The 16,210-nt window shown below is 38.8% G+C and overlaps 1 protein-coding gene across 4 annotated transcripts in view; it reads right to left on the bottom strand.

Annotated features, from left to right (window-relative positions):
- Positions 1-16,210, bottom strand: part of PCSK6 (proprotein convertase subtilisin/kexin type 6) — a 249,589-nt gene that overhangs the window by 142,182 nt on the left and 91,197 nt on the right. For all 4 annotated transcript variants that reach the window (XR_011968543.1, XM_072616874.1, XM_072616871.1 and 1 more), the window contains exon 7: positions 3,580-3,752. Coding sequence is in view for 3 of the 4 variants with exons in the window: in XM_072616874.1 (XP_072472975.1) it covers positions 3,580-3,752 (173 nt within the window). In the remaining variant the exon portion in view is untranslated. The remainder of the gene's footprint in view (positions 1-3,579; positions 3,753-16,210) is intronic.

The raw sequence follows: 16,210 nt of genomic DNA, 5'->3' as shown, positions 1-16,210 counted from the left end.
GTGCCTGTGAGCAGAAGAGATCATCCATGAACTCGAAAGCTCTGCTGCCGAGGTCTAGTAAATGCCTGCCATCTGTTAGCAACTACGGCAACGTGTGGCCTCTCACAGCAGAATGACAAATCTGGGCGGGCACTAAATCATTCTGTGATGCCAAACCATTCAGAGGAGGTTTTATTTTATGCCTAACAATGAATCTAAAAGTCTTCCCACCCATATCACCACCGTTACCTCATACCAAAGGAGGAATATATGAAAAAATGGGAGTGGGACGAGGAAGAATAGTGAGAGTGGTGGCAGGGCTCAACGTCCTTCCATTTGTAAGAGAATTTTCAATTTAATACAATAGAATGCAACAATGCTTTAAGAGTCCTCACACAGGACATTTTACTTCAGTTTAAAGGTTCTTTAAAAACCATGTACTTCAAAAGCCTGTTATTTTACAGATGAGGAAACTGAGGCCCACAGAGGCTCAATACCTTCACCAAAGTTGTGTAACTGATTAGATACAGAGGGCCTAGAGCCTAGGTTTTTTGTTATCTCTTTCCTAGGGCCAACATTCCTTCCCTTAGATCATGATTTAATATTTCAGAAATATGTGACAAGCACATTTGGGGGAAATTACTTTGTTCCATTTCAAACTTCTCTGCTTTGCTAAAATAATGAAACCATAAGTTGACTAAGGCTCTGAATACCCAATCATTTTTTTTTTTTGCCTTGGGTGGGGGAAGAGAACAAAAATAAAATATTATTCAAACTTTCTATCCATTTATCCATCTACTAAACATTTATTGAGTACCTAATATGTACAAGGAAAAGGGAGCAAACATTTATTAAGCACCTACCATGTGCTAAGCACGTTACAATATTATCTCATTTGAACCTCACAACAACTCTGGGATGTAGGTGCAATTATTATTCCCATTTTACAGTTAAAGAAACTGAGGCAGACATGATTTGCCCAGGGTTACATGACTACTAAGTGTCTGAGGTCAAATTTGAACTCAGGCCCCCCTGACTCCAAGCCCAGAGCTCTATGTACTGTACTACTTGGCTGTCTCAACCGTGTACCGGTACTGTGATAAAAACAATATTAGAAAACATCAATTATGAATGAACAATTCAAGCCCCAAACAATTCGGCCTTAATTATTTTGATGTTTCAGATAACAGAATATATATATACATATGCTTTTATTTTTACTGTTTGCATAAACCTAATCAGGAATGTATCGAATGCTGGAGTTTGTAGTATTAGAAATCTCTTCAAACCAAAAAGAATGACCTTCCCTGAAGTCTTACAACTTTATATGCTTCTTTCTATACACATGATAGTAGGAAATTAAAACATTAAAAGTAATGCTTCCTACTTAGGAAATGGAGTCCCACACTGTGAAGATTAATCTAAGCTTTATTTTAAGATTGTTTAATTCCTCTTTCCCAAGAAATGTCTGATGCAAAAAGCTCACAGATTTCCCGGCATGTTGAATGAAAGACCCCAATGTTTTCTTACAATAACTTCTATACATTCGCTGGTGAAGTTTTTTGCGAAGCTGCTGAATTTTTAAAAACTGACATGCTATCTATTGCTACAGTTGTGAATTTATACAGACATAAATATGGTTTTTCTCTTTTTTTCTCTCTATACATTTTGATCTCACAAAAATACAAGTGTGCTCCACTGAGGGATTGTCTAAAGGTACCCGTACAGGCAAAGAGAGTGGGAGCTGAATTCCCAGTCTTAGTCAATCATTTCTGAAGTACAACAAACACTCATCTCTCCAAGGTCAAGCTTCAGAACAAAGGAAGAACAGTGACTAAGGGATGTCTTATTATGTGGGCCAAAATATTTGGATTCAACATTTGTTACAAAGGACTTTGTAAAGAAATAAAATTGGATCATATAACTTCTAAGTTCAAAGTAATATTAGAGATCAACTAGTCTGAATGCATTTAATAAATAAGGAAACTGAGGCATGATTTAAAATGATTTGTTCAAGGTCATACAGCTTATAAATGTTTGAAGTCAGATTTGAACTTGAGACTTCTCGACTTCAGGTCTGGCCCTCTACCCAGTGAGTCACCTAGTTACTAGTCCTAGGACATCTGCCGTATTTGACTCCACATAGATAGTCCTTTTATGCCCATAATGGTGCAGGAAGCCATATCAACAGAGTCTGGGTCCACCAGGAAGCTGTGTCAGACCTGACTCAGCTTGTCTTGGTGCCTGCATACCCTGGAGGATACTGATCCCATCACACAGGGTTACTCAGTGGCAGAGCTGGAATTAGAAACCAGGTCTCGACTTCCAGTTCAGTGCTTTCCCTACTGTGTAAGGCTACCTCTCATGCGTCTTACTAGAAACAAGGTATGTTTAGAAGCTTTAAAAGCTGAAACAAGGGTTAGAAAAAAAGGAGAGAAATCTGAGAATTGGAGCCTAATTTTTATTCCCCTAATATTTTATTTTGTTTCTTCAGAATGTTTTCATGAAAAGAAACACCCTAGACCTCTAAGTACATTTTAAGTCCCAAAATAGTCACAGTCTGTAGAAAAAGGAAAGAGGCAAGAGAATGTAAGACTCTTGAAGGAAAGACCTGTTATGTTCATCTTTATATGCCCCAGCCCTCAGCTTTGCCCACAGTAGGCATTTAATAAATATTTGCTGAATTGAACTCACATCCCTGACCTTGCTAGGAGCAGAGTGTGCCTTATCAATGCACTGATTTACCTAAAGAAAGTATCTATTTAAGAAATCCCAAATATTATCTTAACATCAGGGTAGTTAGCAGAGACCAAGGCCAAGTATATCCTTTTTTTTACAAATGAGGAAACAAGACTAGCGAGGGTAAAGGGCTTGTCCAACATCACAGAAGTAGTAATTTGGTTTTTCTTCAGTCATTTTAGTTGTGTGTAACTGACTCTTCATGACCCCTTTTGGGGTTTTCTTAACAAAGGCACTGGAATTTCTTTCTTTCTCCAGCTTATTTTACAGATGGGGAAACTGAGGCAAACAGATTTAAGGGACTAGCCCAGGATCACACAGCTAGTAAGTGTCTGAGGCTGGATTTAAACTCAGGTCAGGCTCACTGCTCTATCCGCTGAGTTACGTAGCTACCCTTAAGTAGTAATTAGCAGAGTTTATATCTTGGAATTCAGGCCTTCTGGCTCCAAATCCAATAGTTTTTCACTACGCTATACAGTACCACTATAAAGAGTGGCCATTCTAAATGATGATTTCCTACTAATGATGAAGCCACTAATTGAAAATAACATATTGTTGTTTTCCGTTAGGTCTAATTAGATGATATTCTGTGCAAGTGAGCTTCTCAGAGTAGATGCACAAGACCCCGTGTTACCCATTTTACTTAAGTACTATAAATCTGTAGCCTGAATTCAGAGTACCTCTGCCTGAACTTCTTTCTGGATGGCTATTTTGTAAGACCACCATTACACACCTGCTTGCACATTCACACAGTATGGCAGTCAAACTTAATGGGGTTATCTACACTGGAGACATTTAAATCTAAACAAAATGAAATACCATCCACAGGAGAGCTATTCTCCAGCATGCTGTTACCCACACCTTTTTAATGCCATACTCAAAAGCCTGCTTGGCCAAGCGGCCAGGACCGTCCACCGTCTTCCCATCATCATCCGGCCCCCAGCTCGCGCTGTAAATGTCGATGTAATTGGGTCTGATGCCAAGTGACTTCGCTTCCACGACATCTGTTACATCGCCATCTAACATACGAATGCCTAAAAGCAGAAAACAACATTAGGAGTTAGTGCTTCACGGCTTTTATGAAAGTGCAGTGATTACAATCAAAGGCCTTTGTGAGTGACTGCGGCAAACGGAAAGGCTGACAAAGGCCTAAACATCTTAAAACAATGACACTGTGTGTACCCTAATGAGTTCCCTAGAATGAATTTTTTTTCAAAGTTATTTTGGAAACCTTTCTTCCCTCTCTGCCCCAGTGGATTTGTTCCTAGATGTGAAAGAATTAAAACGATACCTCAGGCCACACTAAAGTGTTTCTAATATGAGAAAGAAGAAAATAACGCAAAACAATTTTGTCATTTATAGGTTGGACCTTTTTTCCCAACACACTCACGCTGATCAAGTTTTCTGTTTTTTCTCCCCCAAACTCACAACTCCTATATCTACAAATGGCTGCTGGGATTTTCCAATTATTTCAGCTGACATCAATTCTCTATCTCCCCTCCCCCACTTGAATTCATGATTAATTTTTTACATCTGTAAAATATCAAGCCATCTTCTCAATGTTGTGGCAGCAGGCCTTTCCCAGAGGGTCCAAGGGGTTACCCACCATCTCACTTACACCTAAGTGGTACAGTGGCTTGGATACTGGACTGTGAGTCAGGAAGCCCTGAGTACAAATCTTGCCTCCTAGATGTGTGATTCTAGGTATCTGTCAACTTCAGTTTCCTCATCTATACAATGGAGATAATAATAGGACTAACTCACAGAACTGTTGTGCAGATCAAATGAGATAAGATATGTCAAGTGCTTTAGAAACCTTAAGGTCCTACATAATTATTAATTACCACTATCATCGTCATCATCTTCATTGACCGTTTTGACTAGGGTGAACTATCATCTTCAAAACTGCTAAGGAGGGCAGTTGTCCACATTACTGTCCAAGAAGAAAGATGGGCAAAGGGCCATCTCCTGTGCCTATCATTTCAAAGAATCTACTCTCCTATTCCATAGTCGCCTCTTGTCCCACTTAGCATTAAAATAGGACATGAAGATTCTTTGGTCCAAATTCAGTACATCCCTACCCATTCACTCATTCAATGAACAAATTCAACATTTATTAAGTCCCTACTATCAAATCAATCAATAATCATTTATTAAAAACCTATAATATGCTAGGGCACTGGAGATACAAAGAGAAAAAAAAGCAGCTGCTTTCAAGAAACCTATAAATATCGGGGGAACAACTTATATATTTGCTTTATAAGTGAACATCAAACACATATAATATAATGCAGAATAATTTGGAGAGAGGGACAACTAGGAACTGGGCTCAGGGAAGGCCTCATCCAAGAGGGGCTAGCCTTTGAAGGGAATAGGAATTTGAAGGTGTAGTCTGGGGTAGGAATATCTTCTAGAGATGGGGGACTAGGGTTGCAGCCTGTGCAAAGACCCAGAGATAGAAAAGAGAATGTTAGAAGGAAAAGTCAGTAGAGCTTGTTTTGGTCAAAGAATGCCACTGAAGTTTCTTGTGTAGGGTAGTGACATGGTTAGGCCCATCCTGTAGGAATATCACTTTGGCAATTGAGTAGAAGATGGAATTGAGAGGAGAGGAATGAGTCTGAGAAAATAATCGGGAAGTTACTGTAATAGTTCAAATGAGAGGTGAGTAGACTGAGGTGGCAGAAAGGAGAGAACAGATGCAAGAGATGTGTGGAGTTAGAATCAATAGGATACTGGGGAAAGTAAGAATAACAACTCAATTATGACTTCCAAGTTGTGAAAGTTGGAGACTGAAGGGGATAGTGATAGCCTAGACAGAAATAGAAAAGTTGAGAAGAGGGGTGGTTTTTGAATTTTTAAAAAATGAATTCTCTTTTGTGGACGTATTGAATTTTGGATGATTAAAGGGCACTCAGTTGTCAATGTCCAATGGGAAGTTAGTGATGGGATATTAGAGCTTGAGGAAGTGGATAAAAGGATCTGGGAGGCAGCTGCATAGAGAAAATAGCTGAATCCATGAGATCACCAAAAGCAAGAGCGTAGAGAGGAATGAGGAATAAGGAGGTCCAGAACAGAATGTTGGGGTGCAACCATATCTGCAGGGCAGGACACAAATGATGGCAATCCAGCACAGGAGACTGAGAAGGACTGATCACATACATAGAAGAAACAAAAATCAAGAAAGAACAGTTTTGAAAACCCTTAAAGGAGAAAGTATCCAGGCGAAGGGAAGGGGTAATAGCATCAAATACTGCAAAAGGGTCAAGGCAGAGGACCGAGATAAGGCCAATGGAAATGACCATTAAGAGAACATTAGTAACTTTGGAGACAGCAGTTTGGGTTCAGTGACAAGGTCAGAAGCCAGACTTGGAGGAGATAAATGAGTAAGAGGAGGGTTAGTGGAGAAGCGCAGTATAAACAGCTTTTTCTAGTAGTTTGGCTATAAAAGGAGAAATAAAAGTACAAAACCTGAAGAAATGGTAGGGTTAAGGGAGAGGTTTTTGGTTTTGCTGCTGCTATTTTTAAGTGATGAGGGAGTCCCAAATTTGCTTGCAGGCAGCAGGAATGAGAAGAAATTAGAAAAAGCAATTAGAAAAGGGAGATTAGGTTCTTGGGGAGGTGTATGAATGTGATGGAAAAGAAGGAAAGGGATGGGATCAAAAGTACACATTGGCATTGATCAGGCTGCCTCTTCTGCAGACTAAAGGAGGATACGAGGGGTTTTGAGATGCTGAATAGCTTCTATTTACTCAGTCAAGTGTAATGCAAGATTTTCTACTGGGAGTGAGGTGGGTTTTCCAAACCCTAAGAACTTGGAATCTTAAGTGATTCTGATAGATTGGCCTTCTCAGCAACCCGGGTGGGGTATTAGTGAGGCAGGAATATGCACTATCAGTAGAGAACAGGAAAGGATTCATTAGAAGCAGTAGAATAGTAGAACATTATTCTCTAATGGATCTGTAATCAGAAGACCTGGTTTTAATTCCATCTCTGTTAACTATTTATCTGTGCAATCCTGGTAACACCACTTAGCTTCTCTAGCCCTCAGTTTCTGTATCTAATGATTTCTATGGTTCCTTCTAGCCTTAAATCCTCTCTGAATCACTAAGAGCCTAGACTCAGCTCCTGCTAAACAGTAGTCTCCAAACTTCTCATACCATATATCCCCACTAGTAAAACATTTTTTGAGCAGATATCCCAAATATGTAGATATTTGCTTATTTTTAAATGACATGCTGAAGTAATAATTGTTTACATTGTAAAACTTACACATAAAAAAGGAAATTAAAAAGAAAGACTAATTAGAAAGCCATTACAAAAGTCTAAAGGAGTTGATTAGGTTCAAAACTAAGGTGGTGGATACAGTAAGTAGAGAGGAAAAGGTTCTAGAGATCTGGTCTTGGTAACAAGATTTGGTAACTGATTGGATATATAAAAAATGAAGGAGTTGAAGGAACCAAAGATGATGCTGTGGTGAAAGGCCTGGGTAACATGGTGGCATACTCAACAGAAATAGGAAAGTTGAGATTGGATTGGGGAGGAGTGAAAATAAAGCAATGAGATCAGTAATTCAAATTGTAACTCTCTCATCCTCATTCATTCTGTGGGATTCATTGAGTCCCATCCAAAACAAAAATGTGAAGTGAAGTTCTTACCTCAGTACCCCAGAGTGCAAAGCTGGCCCTTCCAGGGCATGACTTAGGTAATTTAGGGGACAGGGGATATATGTATGCTGGGGAGGTGGGGGACTATATGTGTGTGGAATTTTCCAATAACTGCAAGATTTCTGCCCTGGGCAGTGCTTAAATTATAACTGAATTAAGAGGCAGAGGCTGGGAGGAGGTTGTAATAAAAGCTTACACAGGGGAGGTGGAATTGAGAGGGACCAAGAATGGGGAAATGTTGAGGAACAAGGGTAGGTGTGGATTTGTTGGAGATAAATCCCACAAATAACTATTAGGGGAAGGATAGGATGTGATCAATCCTTCCACCTTCTCATTGGTTGATTCCCATACCCCTTGGGGAAAAGTTATGTCCCCAGTAAGGTCTAGCACAGCCCCTACTTTGGAGACCATTCCCTAGAGGATATACTTAGCTTTCTGCAATCACCAAGTTCCTGAGAAATTATCTGTTAATTAAATCCTATTTTCTCATTGACTTAAATTATAATTCTAGAGATGCTCTATCTTCATTTCTGATTGATATTCAATTGGCTGTAATCCCTAACACATTAGGTTTTACATCCATCAGCCCTCTAGTCACTCTGTCAAGTTGCAGTTAATGATTTGTAAAAGAACACTGAAATGGATTCTCTGTAGAAGATACTTGCTATTTAAAGAATTCCCCAATTCACTTTATAAAAAGAAAAAAGAACTTCCTAAACTTATCAACTTTGGAAATTCATATTTTCCTAGGTAGTTCTTAAATGGAGCATGCTATAATGCTTTAGAAACATATCTATAACTTTGTGTGCTAATTTCTCCCAGTCAGTGAGGTGAATGACTGGTCCATGGAAATGCTGACAGCATCTAAGGGGTCCAGAAGTCCTGTAAAACATAGGTCAGAGTGGCTGGAACATAAGTATAACCAGACACCACTCATAGGTCTCAATTCCTGGGCTCTCTGAGTAAAAAATTCAAATGAATGGTAATGTTACTTGAAATGAATTGTGAGGAAAAAAACTACAGCTAAACAATCCCCAAGGCCAAGGACAGGGAGATATCCCAAGTTCAACAACAGCGCCATGGGCCATTGGAAAGGTGTCAGCCAAATTGCTCATGACTTGTGATTGAGGAGCGAGCTAACCCCATTAGGAGAATAATCTTTTTATAGCTTGGAGGCCTTGAAAGAAAAGAAACAGGGCAAATAAATTTAACTTCAGGATCATCATTTTTCCTCCCAGTACCCAGATATTTCCTTACCATTTTGGGAACTGATTTCAGACTCCTGCTACTTTGAGCATCTGGGCTCAAATGGTTAGTCAGTTGGTTTATTAAACATTAATTCCATTTTTTCAGGTTATTAAGATGATAGTGACACATTTGATACTGCTTCCTCAGTTATCTGATCCACATGAAACTTCCATTAACTCTGGAAGGAGAGTTCTGTCTCTTCTTATTTATGTTGAATCCTTGCCCATGATTAGGGGCAATTAATTAACAGAGCTCCAAGAAAAGAACACTCTTGAAGAAAGAAAGCTCGGTCCAAGATCTGATTTAGATGTGATGATAGGTCAATTGAGAGTTCGGAGGATAGCCACATCTGAGGGACTAGTTAGGAGGTAGGAAAGGAGCTGATAATACCATCTCCAAGTCCAGGTAAGTGGACATTGGGTAGATCATAAAGAACACATTTTGAAAGACAGCAGTAGGTGTTAGTAAGACTGTAAGTTTCTCTCCTATGACTTCTCTGCCTGAGACATTATTCTTCTATAAGGGCAGACATTGCTGTGGGTCGAGAAACTTTTCATATCAATTATAATGTTCATATCAAACATAATGTTCTAAATTTGCAGTTTTACTTATTTTTCCTTTCACATGTAGAATGGTGTTTGCCATATTATCCAACTAGGTTCATAAGAACATTAGATAGGACCATAGATTTAGAGATCACAGGGACTTAAGAGATCACTGAGTCTCAATTTCTTCTTTTCGCAAATTATAATAATATTAGCATTTATATAACTTTAGGGTTTGTAAAGAATGTTATGAATGTTATCTCATTTGATCCTAACAACAAACTTGTAAAGTGTTGCTGTTCAGTTGTTCAGTTGTGTCCAACTCTTTGTGACCCTATTTGGGGTTTTCTTGGCAGAGATACTGGAGTGGGTTTGCCATTTCCTTCTCCAACTCATTTTACAGATGAGGCAACTAAGACAAACAGGGTTAAGTTAAGGGTCACATAACTAGTAAGTGTCTGAGGCTAGATTTTAACTCAGGAAGATGAGTCTTTCTGACTCCAGGCCTGGTACACCATCCACTTCACCACCTAGTTGCCCCTATCTGCATTTTAAAAATAAGGAAATTGAGGCACAGAGAAGTTAGGTGATCTGCCCAATGTCACACAGCTGTTAAGTGTCTGATATACAATCTACAGTCAGGTCTTTTGGATTTTAAGTTCAGTGCAGCCTAACTGCCTAGGCCTGAAAGGGAATAATTGTGAACACTTCACCCTATCCATCCTATCCTATCCCATCTTTCTTCCAATGGATAGATCCATTCTAGGTTGAGAGAATTCCAGGGTAGTCATGTTAGGCTGGATTTCCACATTCACTAAATCCTCATTTTGTTTTTGTGGAGCAACGGAAAAGCACAGCTGCTATACACATGACTCCCACAAAGGTCACACCCGTGGACCACCAAATCTATTTTAGATTATATGGCTCCCAAAACAGTGCATCTAACAGGCAGAGTATTACAAATCCACTGTCTTCAATATTCTTGTATATAGATATGCAATCTGCTAAAGAAAAAATTTCAGAATGGGATATATAGACCAGTCAGTAAACCTACAGCCCACTCTGACCTAATTCTAAATTACTTGTTACGAAGAGCCACTTTGATGATTTAAAAACTTGTATCTATAACCTAAAATGTATATTTTTTGAGCAGGAATAAATAGCTTTCAAGATACATCTAAAAATATATAGAAATAAAAGACTCAGGCAATTTAGAAATATCTGCCTCTAATCATCATTTTTAAAAGTCTGACTGATACATTCTAAAGCATAATTTATTTGGATTTTAATGAAGCATATATCTTCACAAACAACACTGACAAGCTGCCTAAAGAAAAGATAGATATTTTCAGAGCAAACCTGCTGTTCCTATATTAGTCATTTGTGTTTAAAATGATCAGGGGGTGACAAATGAAAGAAAAATAATAGTCACTTCTTTAATGAAAGACCATTTCCTGTGCATTTTAGTTCAAAAATAATTTGGACAAATCCTTTTGGCTGTAATTTGACTTGAAGCTGTTGCCTTGGTGAAAGATTCTGTTTAAGATGGTAGGCGTAGAGCTTACCAGCATGGTACTGTAACTATAATTCAGAAGTGAGATCGTAGAGACAGCTTTTGTGGGGCAAAAATATAGCCATTACATTATGTGGAAGATGGCATTTCAGAGGAACCCAGTATTTTGTGTCTCGGGCTGATTTTCACTGAAGAAAGCTAGGATGGTATTAAGGCAGATTCTTTCTCAATAGGAAATTTTATTCATGTTACAAGTCCTCCTCTTGATCAAAGAAAGGATGATTTAGGCACATCTCACTTTATGTAAAAGGAATACCGAATTTAGAGACAGAGGGAACCTTAACAGTCATCTCATCCAAGCTGTGCATTTTACAGTTGAAGAAACTAAGGGTGTAACAGGTGTTTAAATGACTGACCCAGGGTCATACACCTAGTAAGCAACAGTCAGAATTCAGGCCAGGTCCTCTCAGTCTAAGCACGGTGCCCTGTTCATAACATTATCTCTTTAACAGCTAAGACCTTTTGTGGGTAAACAGAATTTTGGTAAATCTAATCCCATCTTAAATGTACTAGGAGAGCTTCATAATTAAAGGAGTACTTTTGGTAAAGCAAAGAACCCTTGAATTCAGGTTTTCCTGACTCCAGTGGGGACATGATAATGAAAGGAATACTTTTGTATTTAAGACCAGTAACAACTTTATCTTAATAATTTTCATTTGTGTAAATTCAGACTTATATGATGGGTTTACAAGAAGCAAGGCACATGTGTTGTTGTTCAGTCATTGTAGTCATGTCTGATTTTTCATGACCCCATTTGAGGTTTTCTTGGAACAGGTACTGGAGTGGTTTGCCATTTCCCTCTCTAGCTCATTTTACAGATGAGGAAATGGAGGCAAGCAGAGTTTAGTGACTTGCCCAGGGTCACACAGCTAGTTAGTGTCTGAGGCTGGATTTGAACTCAGGAAGATGAGTCTTTCTGGCTCCAGACCCGGTATTCTATCTACTGGACCACCTAGCCTACTAAACACTCCTCAGGGTTACAGGATTTCTGAAGGAACCTAAGAGACCATCTAATCAACTCTCTACCCCTTGTCCCCATGTTCACCGGTGATACACTGAGGCCCAAAGAGGTTAGGTCTCAACATTATAATTGAGGCTAAGTGGCAGAGATGAGGTTTGAATACAAGTTTCCTGACAGGCAGGTAAATGGCACAGTGGATAGAGTGCCAGGCCTGGAGTCAGGAAGACCTAAATTCAAATCCAGTCTCAGATACTTACTAGCTGTGTGACCCTGGGAAAGTCACTTAACCCTGTTTTCCTCAATTTCCTCATCTGTCAAATGGCAAACCACTCCATTATCTTTGTCAAGCAAACCTCAGATGGTTCATGAAGAATCAGAGATAACTGAAACAATTGAACAAAAATTCCAAAACAGTTAATCAATTAATAAACATTTATTAAGTACCTGTTATGTTCCTGTCACTGTATTAAGTGTTGACGATACAAAAAGTTGCAAAGCCAATTACTTCCTTCAAGGAGCTTACCATCTAAATCCAGTGTTCACACATGACAATTATTCTTTTCTTTCCTGAAAACTTTCTGGGGAAATTAAGATTCAAAAGCAATAAAAAGGAAGAAAGAGGGAGGCCAAAGAATTTCCTCTAATAAAAGCTTGAAAGTAGACAGTAAGGAATTTGAGGGAAGGGGGAAAACCGCCAGATCCACTTTTTTGTTTACTAAGTTGTAATGTATTTTGCCTACAGCCAATGAAAAGCAACGCAAGAGCAAATGAATAGTGGCAAATAAAATTAGATTGTTGCTTTTGGAGTGTGACAAATAGGCCTCCCCCAACAACTTTTGTTCATTAATCCCAAGTTTATTTTAGTAAATTCTCTGAGAATAGCTCTTCAGTGAAAACTAGAGTAGGTTCTGCTCAGGATCAGTATCTCTATGTAAAGTGAGGTTGGATTGTTTTTGTTTTCTATGAAGTTGCTTAGAAATGTTACAGATCTAAGGGTTTTTGTCAGCTTTTATTGTTGCTAGAGACAAAGTGATCTCATTTCCTCTAAATACGCACACACATCACAACACTCATTTGAAAAGGCAAATTAAAAAAAGGGCCATCGTTGTGGCTTCCAAGCCTGTCAGGGGCTATTTGCATTCGTATTTGTTATATGAAATGCCTGGGAGATAAGCTATTAGCCAGTCATAAATTAGAGCTGGAGGAAGTTCTTGCTCTCCATGCCTCCCTGTAGCTGGTTACCACATCACCTCTTTCCAAAGAAGAAATGGTAACTGGAATTAGTTCAGCACTATAAAGTACGTTACATTAGCACCGCATCATTTCACTCTCTCCTCTGTGTCCTGTCCATTTGGTCATCCTGTTCTCAAGGAAGAAGTATGGCATGGTGGACAGGGTCAGCTTCAGAGTCAGGAGGACCTGGGTTCAAGTCCCACTTTGGACACATGTTGACCCCGGGCAAGTCATTGAGTCTCTCATTGTCTCAGGCAACTCATTCCCTAAGATTATAAAGCTGCAGAAGATGTAAATCTTCATTGGCAGAGGGAATTAGATATGACTCCTACACTGATGAAATCCTCAAGATGTCAGGTGAAATCAAGAAAAGCTCCTTCGGTCCTCTGTTGTGAGAAGGGAGGATGTAGACAGAGGACACACAGGATGGGCCAATATAGATGGGTTGCAGTCTGCATGGCTGGAGGAAATACCAACATGGATGGGATATTTAAATACTGAATTTATTTAAATACTGAATACAGTTGAAACGCCTCATAATAAGGTCCTGAGCACTTGACATTCTCCACTGATGTCTGAGACAAATATATTTATTAGGCAGCTAGGTGGTACTGTGGATAGAGTACTGTATATGGAGTCAGGAGAATATGAGCTCAAATCTAGCCTCAGATACGTAGTAGCTGGACAAGTTATTTAACCTCTGTTTGCCTCAATTTGCCAACTGTAAAATGGCAATAAAAGTAAAAGAGCATCTTTCTTCCAGAATTGTTATGAGACTCTAATGAAGATAATCTTTGAAAAGTGATTTGCAAACCTTAAAGCTCCATGTAAATGCCAGCTAGCATAATAATTATTATATAATGATAATTATATAATATGTAATAATAAGTTATTACCTTATAAAACATTTTGCTTATGGTGACTAGCATCATATATTATAGGTTCATAAGATCATAGATTTGGAACTGGATGGGACTGCAGAGAACATTTAGTTCAACCTCTTTATTTTACAGTTTAGGAAAATGAGCCCAATAGAGATAAAGTTACTTGCCTGAGGTCATATAGGTAGTAAGTGGCAATGTCACACTTTGAGGCTATGTTCTCTAACCCCAAATCCTGCCCTCTTCCTGCTGTATCATGGATCTGATGTATCTGAATATCAGCTTCCTCATCCATAAAATGAGAGGGCTGGATTCTATAGCAATCTGAGAGCTGACATTCACCGCTTTTATGAACGTATATTTATGGTGATGTAGTAAAGAATACTAGACTTGGAATTAGAAGACCTGAGTCTCAACTCTGACACTTTGGGACTTTGACAGATCATTGAACCTTACCGAGTCCTGCCTGTAAAAGAGAGATCACTAGTATCCACCTCACAGGATTATTGTATGAAAATGCCTTTTCAAGTTGTAAGGCACTATACAAATTTGAGTTACTATTGCAAATGACCTATTTCTTTGCCAAGTAACTTTCTCCAAGGCAGGAACTATATACCTTTTAAATACAACAAGCCTCTTGAATGGTAGAAATTTTTTAAAGTTTGTTGAACTGATATTAAGAAAAACACAAAGCTGCATTAGCATTATATGTTGCTTATGTTGTATATTATACATATTATGTTATTATATATTGTATATTATTATATACAATAGCATTATAGTTATATAGCCTGAAATCATTTCCATTCGCTATTCTGGACTTCAAGTAGGAATGAATGAATGGAGGAGAAAAACGATTTATTAAGTACTTACAGTGTAGCAAATACAAAGTAAGGGAAGACAATTCTTGTTCTCAAGTAGCTCACATTCTAATAGGAGGAGATGATATACAGAGAAGGTTTTGGCTGCAAGTCAGATGGAGAGGTCTCATGACTTTTGGGGTATAGCAGTGAAGCAGATGCTACGGCATCATCTTCAATGCCACTTGCATGGATGAAATCCTATGTTTCTGGTGTTGAGCCACGTGACAGTGCCAAGTACTGTCATGGCAACCCCCTCTTTTCTTTTCTGGACCTTCAGTAGCTATGGTTCCCACAGAAACAGGCACCAGGAATCTGCATGAAGGTTGCTTTCCAGGATGATGGCTACAAGGGCTGGGCCTGAAAGCAGGATCCAAAGTCTGGGGGATCCTGCCACTCCTGGGTCAATTGGTGTTGGCAAAGGTGATTCTTCTACACAGTAGTAGCTTTCCTCATTGATGGCTGTGGGGCCTGGGCTGGAAGCAGGACCTACTATCTCTACCTGGGTCTGAGAAGAGGGGGTAGTTCAATACTAAGAAATCCTGAGGGACCACAATGTGAACATAACTAACGCAATGATTTGGATTATCTGCACTATTCATGCAAATACAGTCTAGATCAATCTACCGAAAAAGTCAGAAGGAAATGGTAGTGGTGGCACCCATTTTATGCCCTGCTGAAATCTAAGTCTAACCCTGTCCTCAGGTGATATCCCCAGTGACGTGAGTTTTTATCCTCGGTCCCAAGTTAAATTTCCATATTTCACTTGCACCAAAGAATAAGGGCTAGGAGCATCCAGGCAAGAGTGAAGAACTCCCAAGTAAAAGAACATAAAAAGAAGTCACTCTAGACAAATGAAAATCAAGCTGGAAGTATCTTGGGCTCTCACGAGGCTCCTATCTATGTAGGCTAACTCAGAATCCAGAATGAGTAATGAAAAGAAGACAGCAAGCAAACCTTTCACTTGTTAGCACTAGCTTCTAAATTGGCATCATAAATAAATTTGCTTAATCTCAGAAACCTTTCAACATATTTTAATCCCCATTACTGCTGAAAATGCACTTGGTAGCTGTGGAGATTAATCTGTAGCTTAAAATCTTCCCTTAAAATACTCAAAAAGTCTGAACTGGTTAATGAAAATACTAATGAGACTGAATTTGTAAATTCAAAATTAGCATAATTAGCCAATTTACCACCATAGATTAATTTGGCTATTATGTACTTAACATTTTCATGTTTATGAAAAGGGGGGGAGGGGGAATGATTAAGCTTCCCACACAAAATATTGAGCTAAAACATTTACTGGAAAGTGGTGCTTGGTGTTTACTTTTCCTTCCAAGAAAAATAGTATACATAAACAGGAAAAATGTATGTTCTTAATGGAAATGTTGTGTAGGGGAGAGGAGATTCTGGAAATAGTTCCTATTTTATCCTCCAGATGAGTCTCCCAATCAAAGAGACAAATACAGGTGTGGTATACACATGCGACAGACCATTTGGCTTCAAAATTTCAGTTCAATAAAAAAT

The sequence above is a fragment of the Notamacropus eugenii genome, chromosome 1 (genome assembly GCF_028372415.1).
Source record: "Notamacropus eugenii isolate mMacEug1 chromosome 1, mMacEug1.pri_v2, whole genome shotgun sequence".
Classification (NCBI taxonomy): domain Eukaryota; kingdom Metazoa; phylum Chordata; class Mammalia; order Diprotodontia; family Macropodidae; genus Notamacropus; species Notamacropus eugenii.
This window is presented reverse-complemented; position numbering and strand designations above follow the sequence as displayed.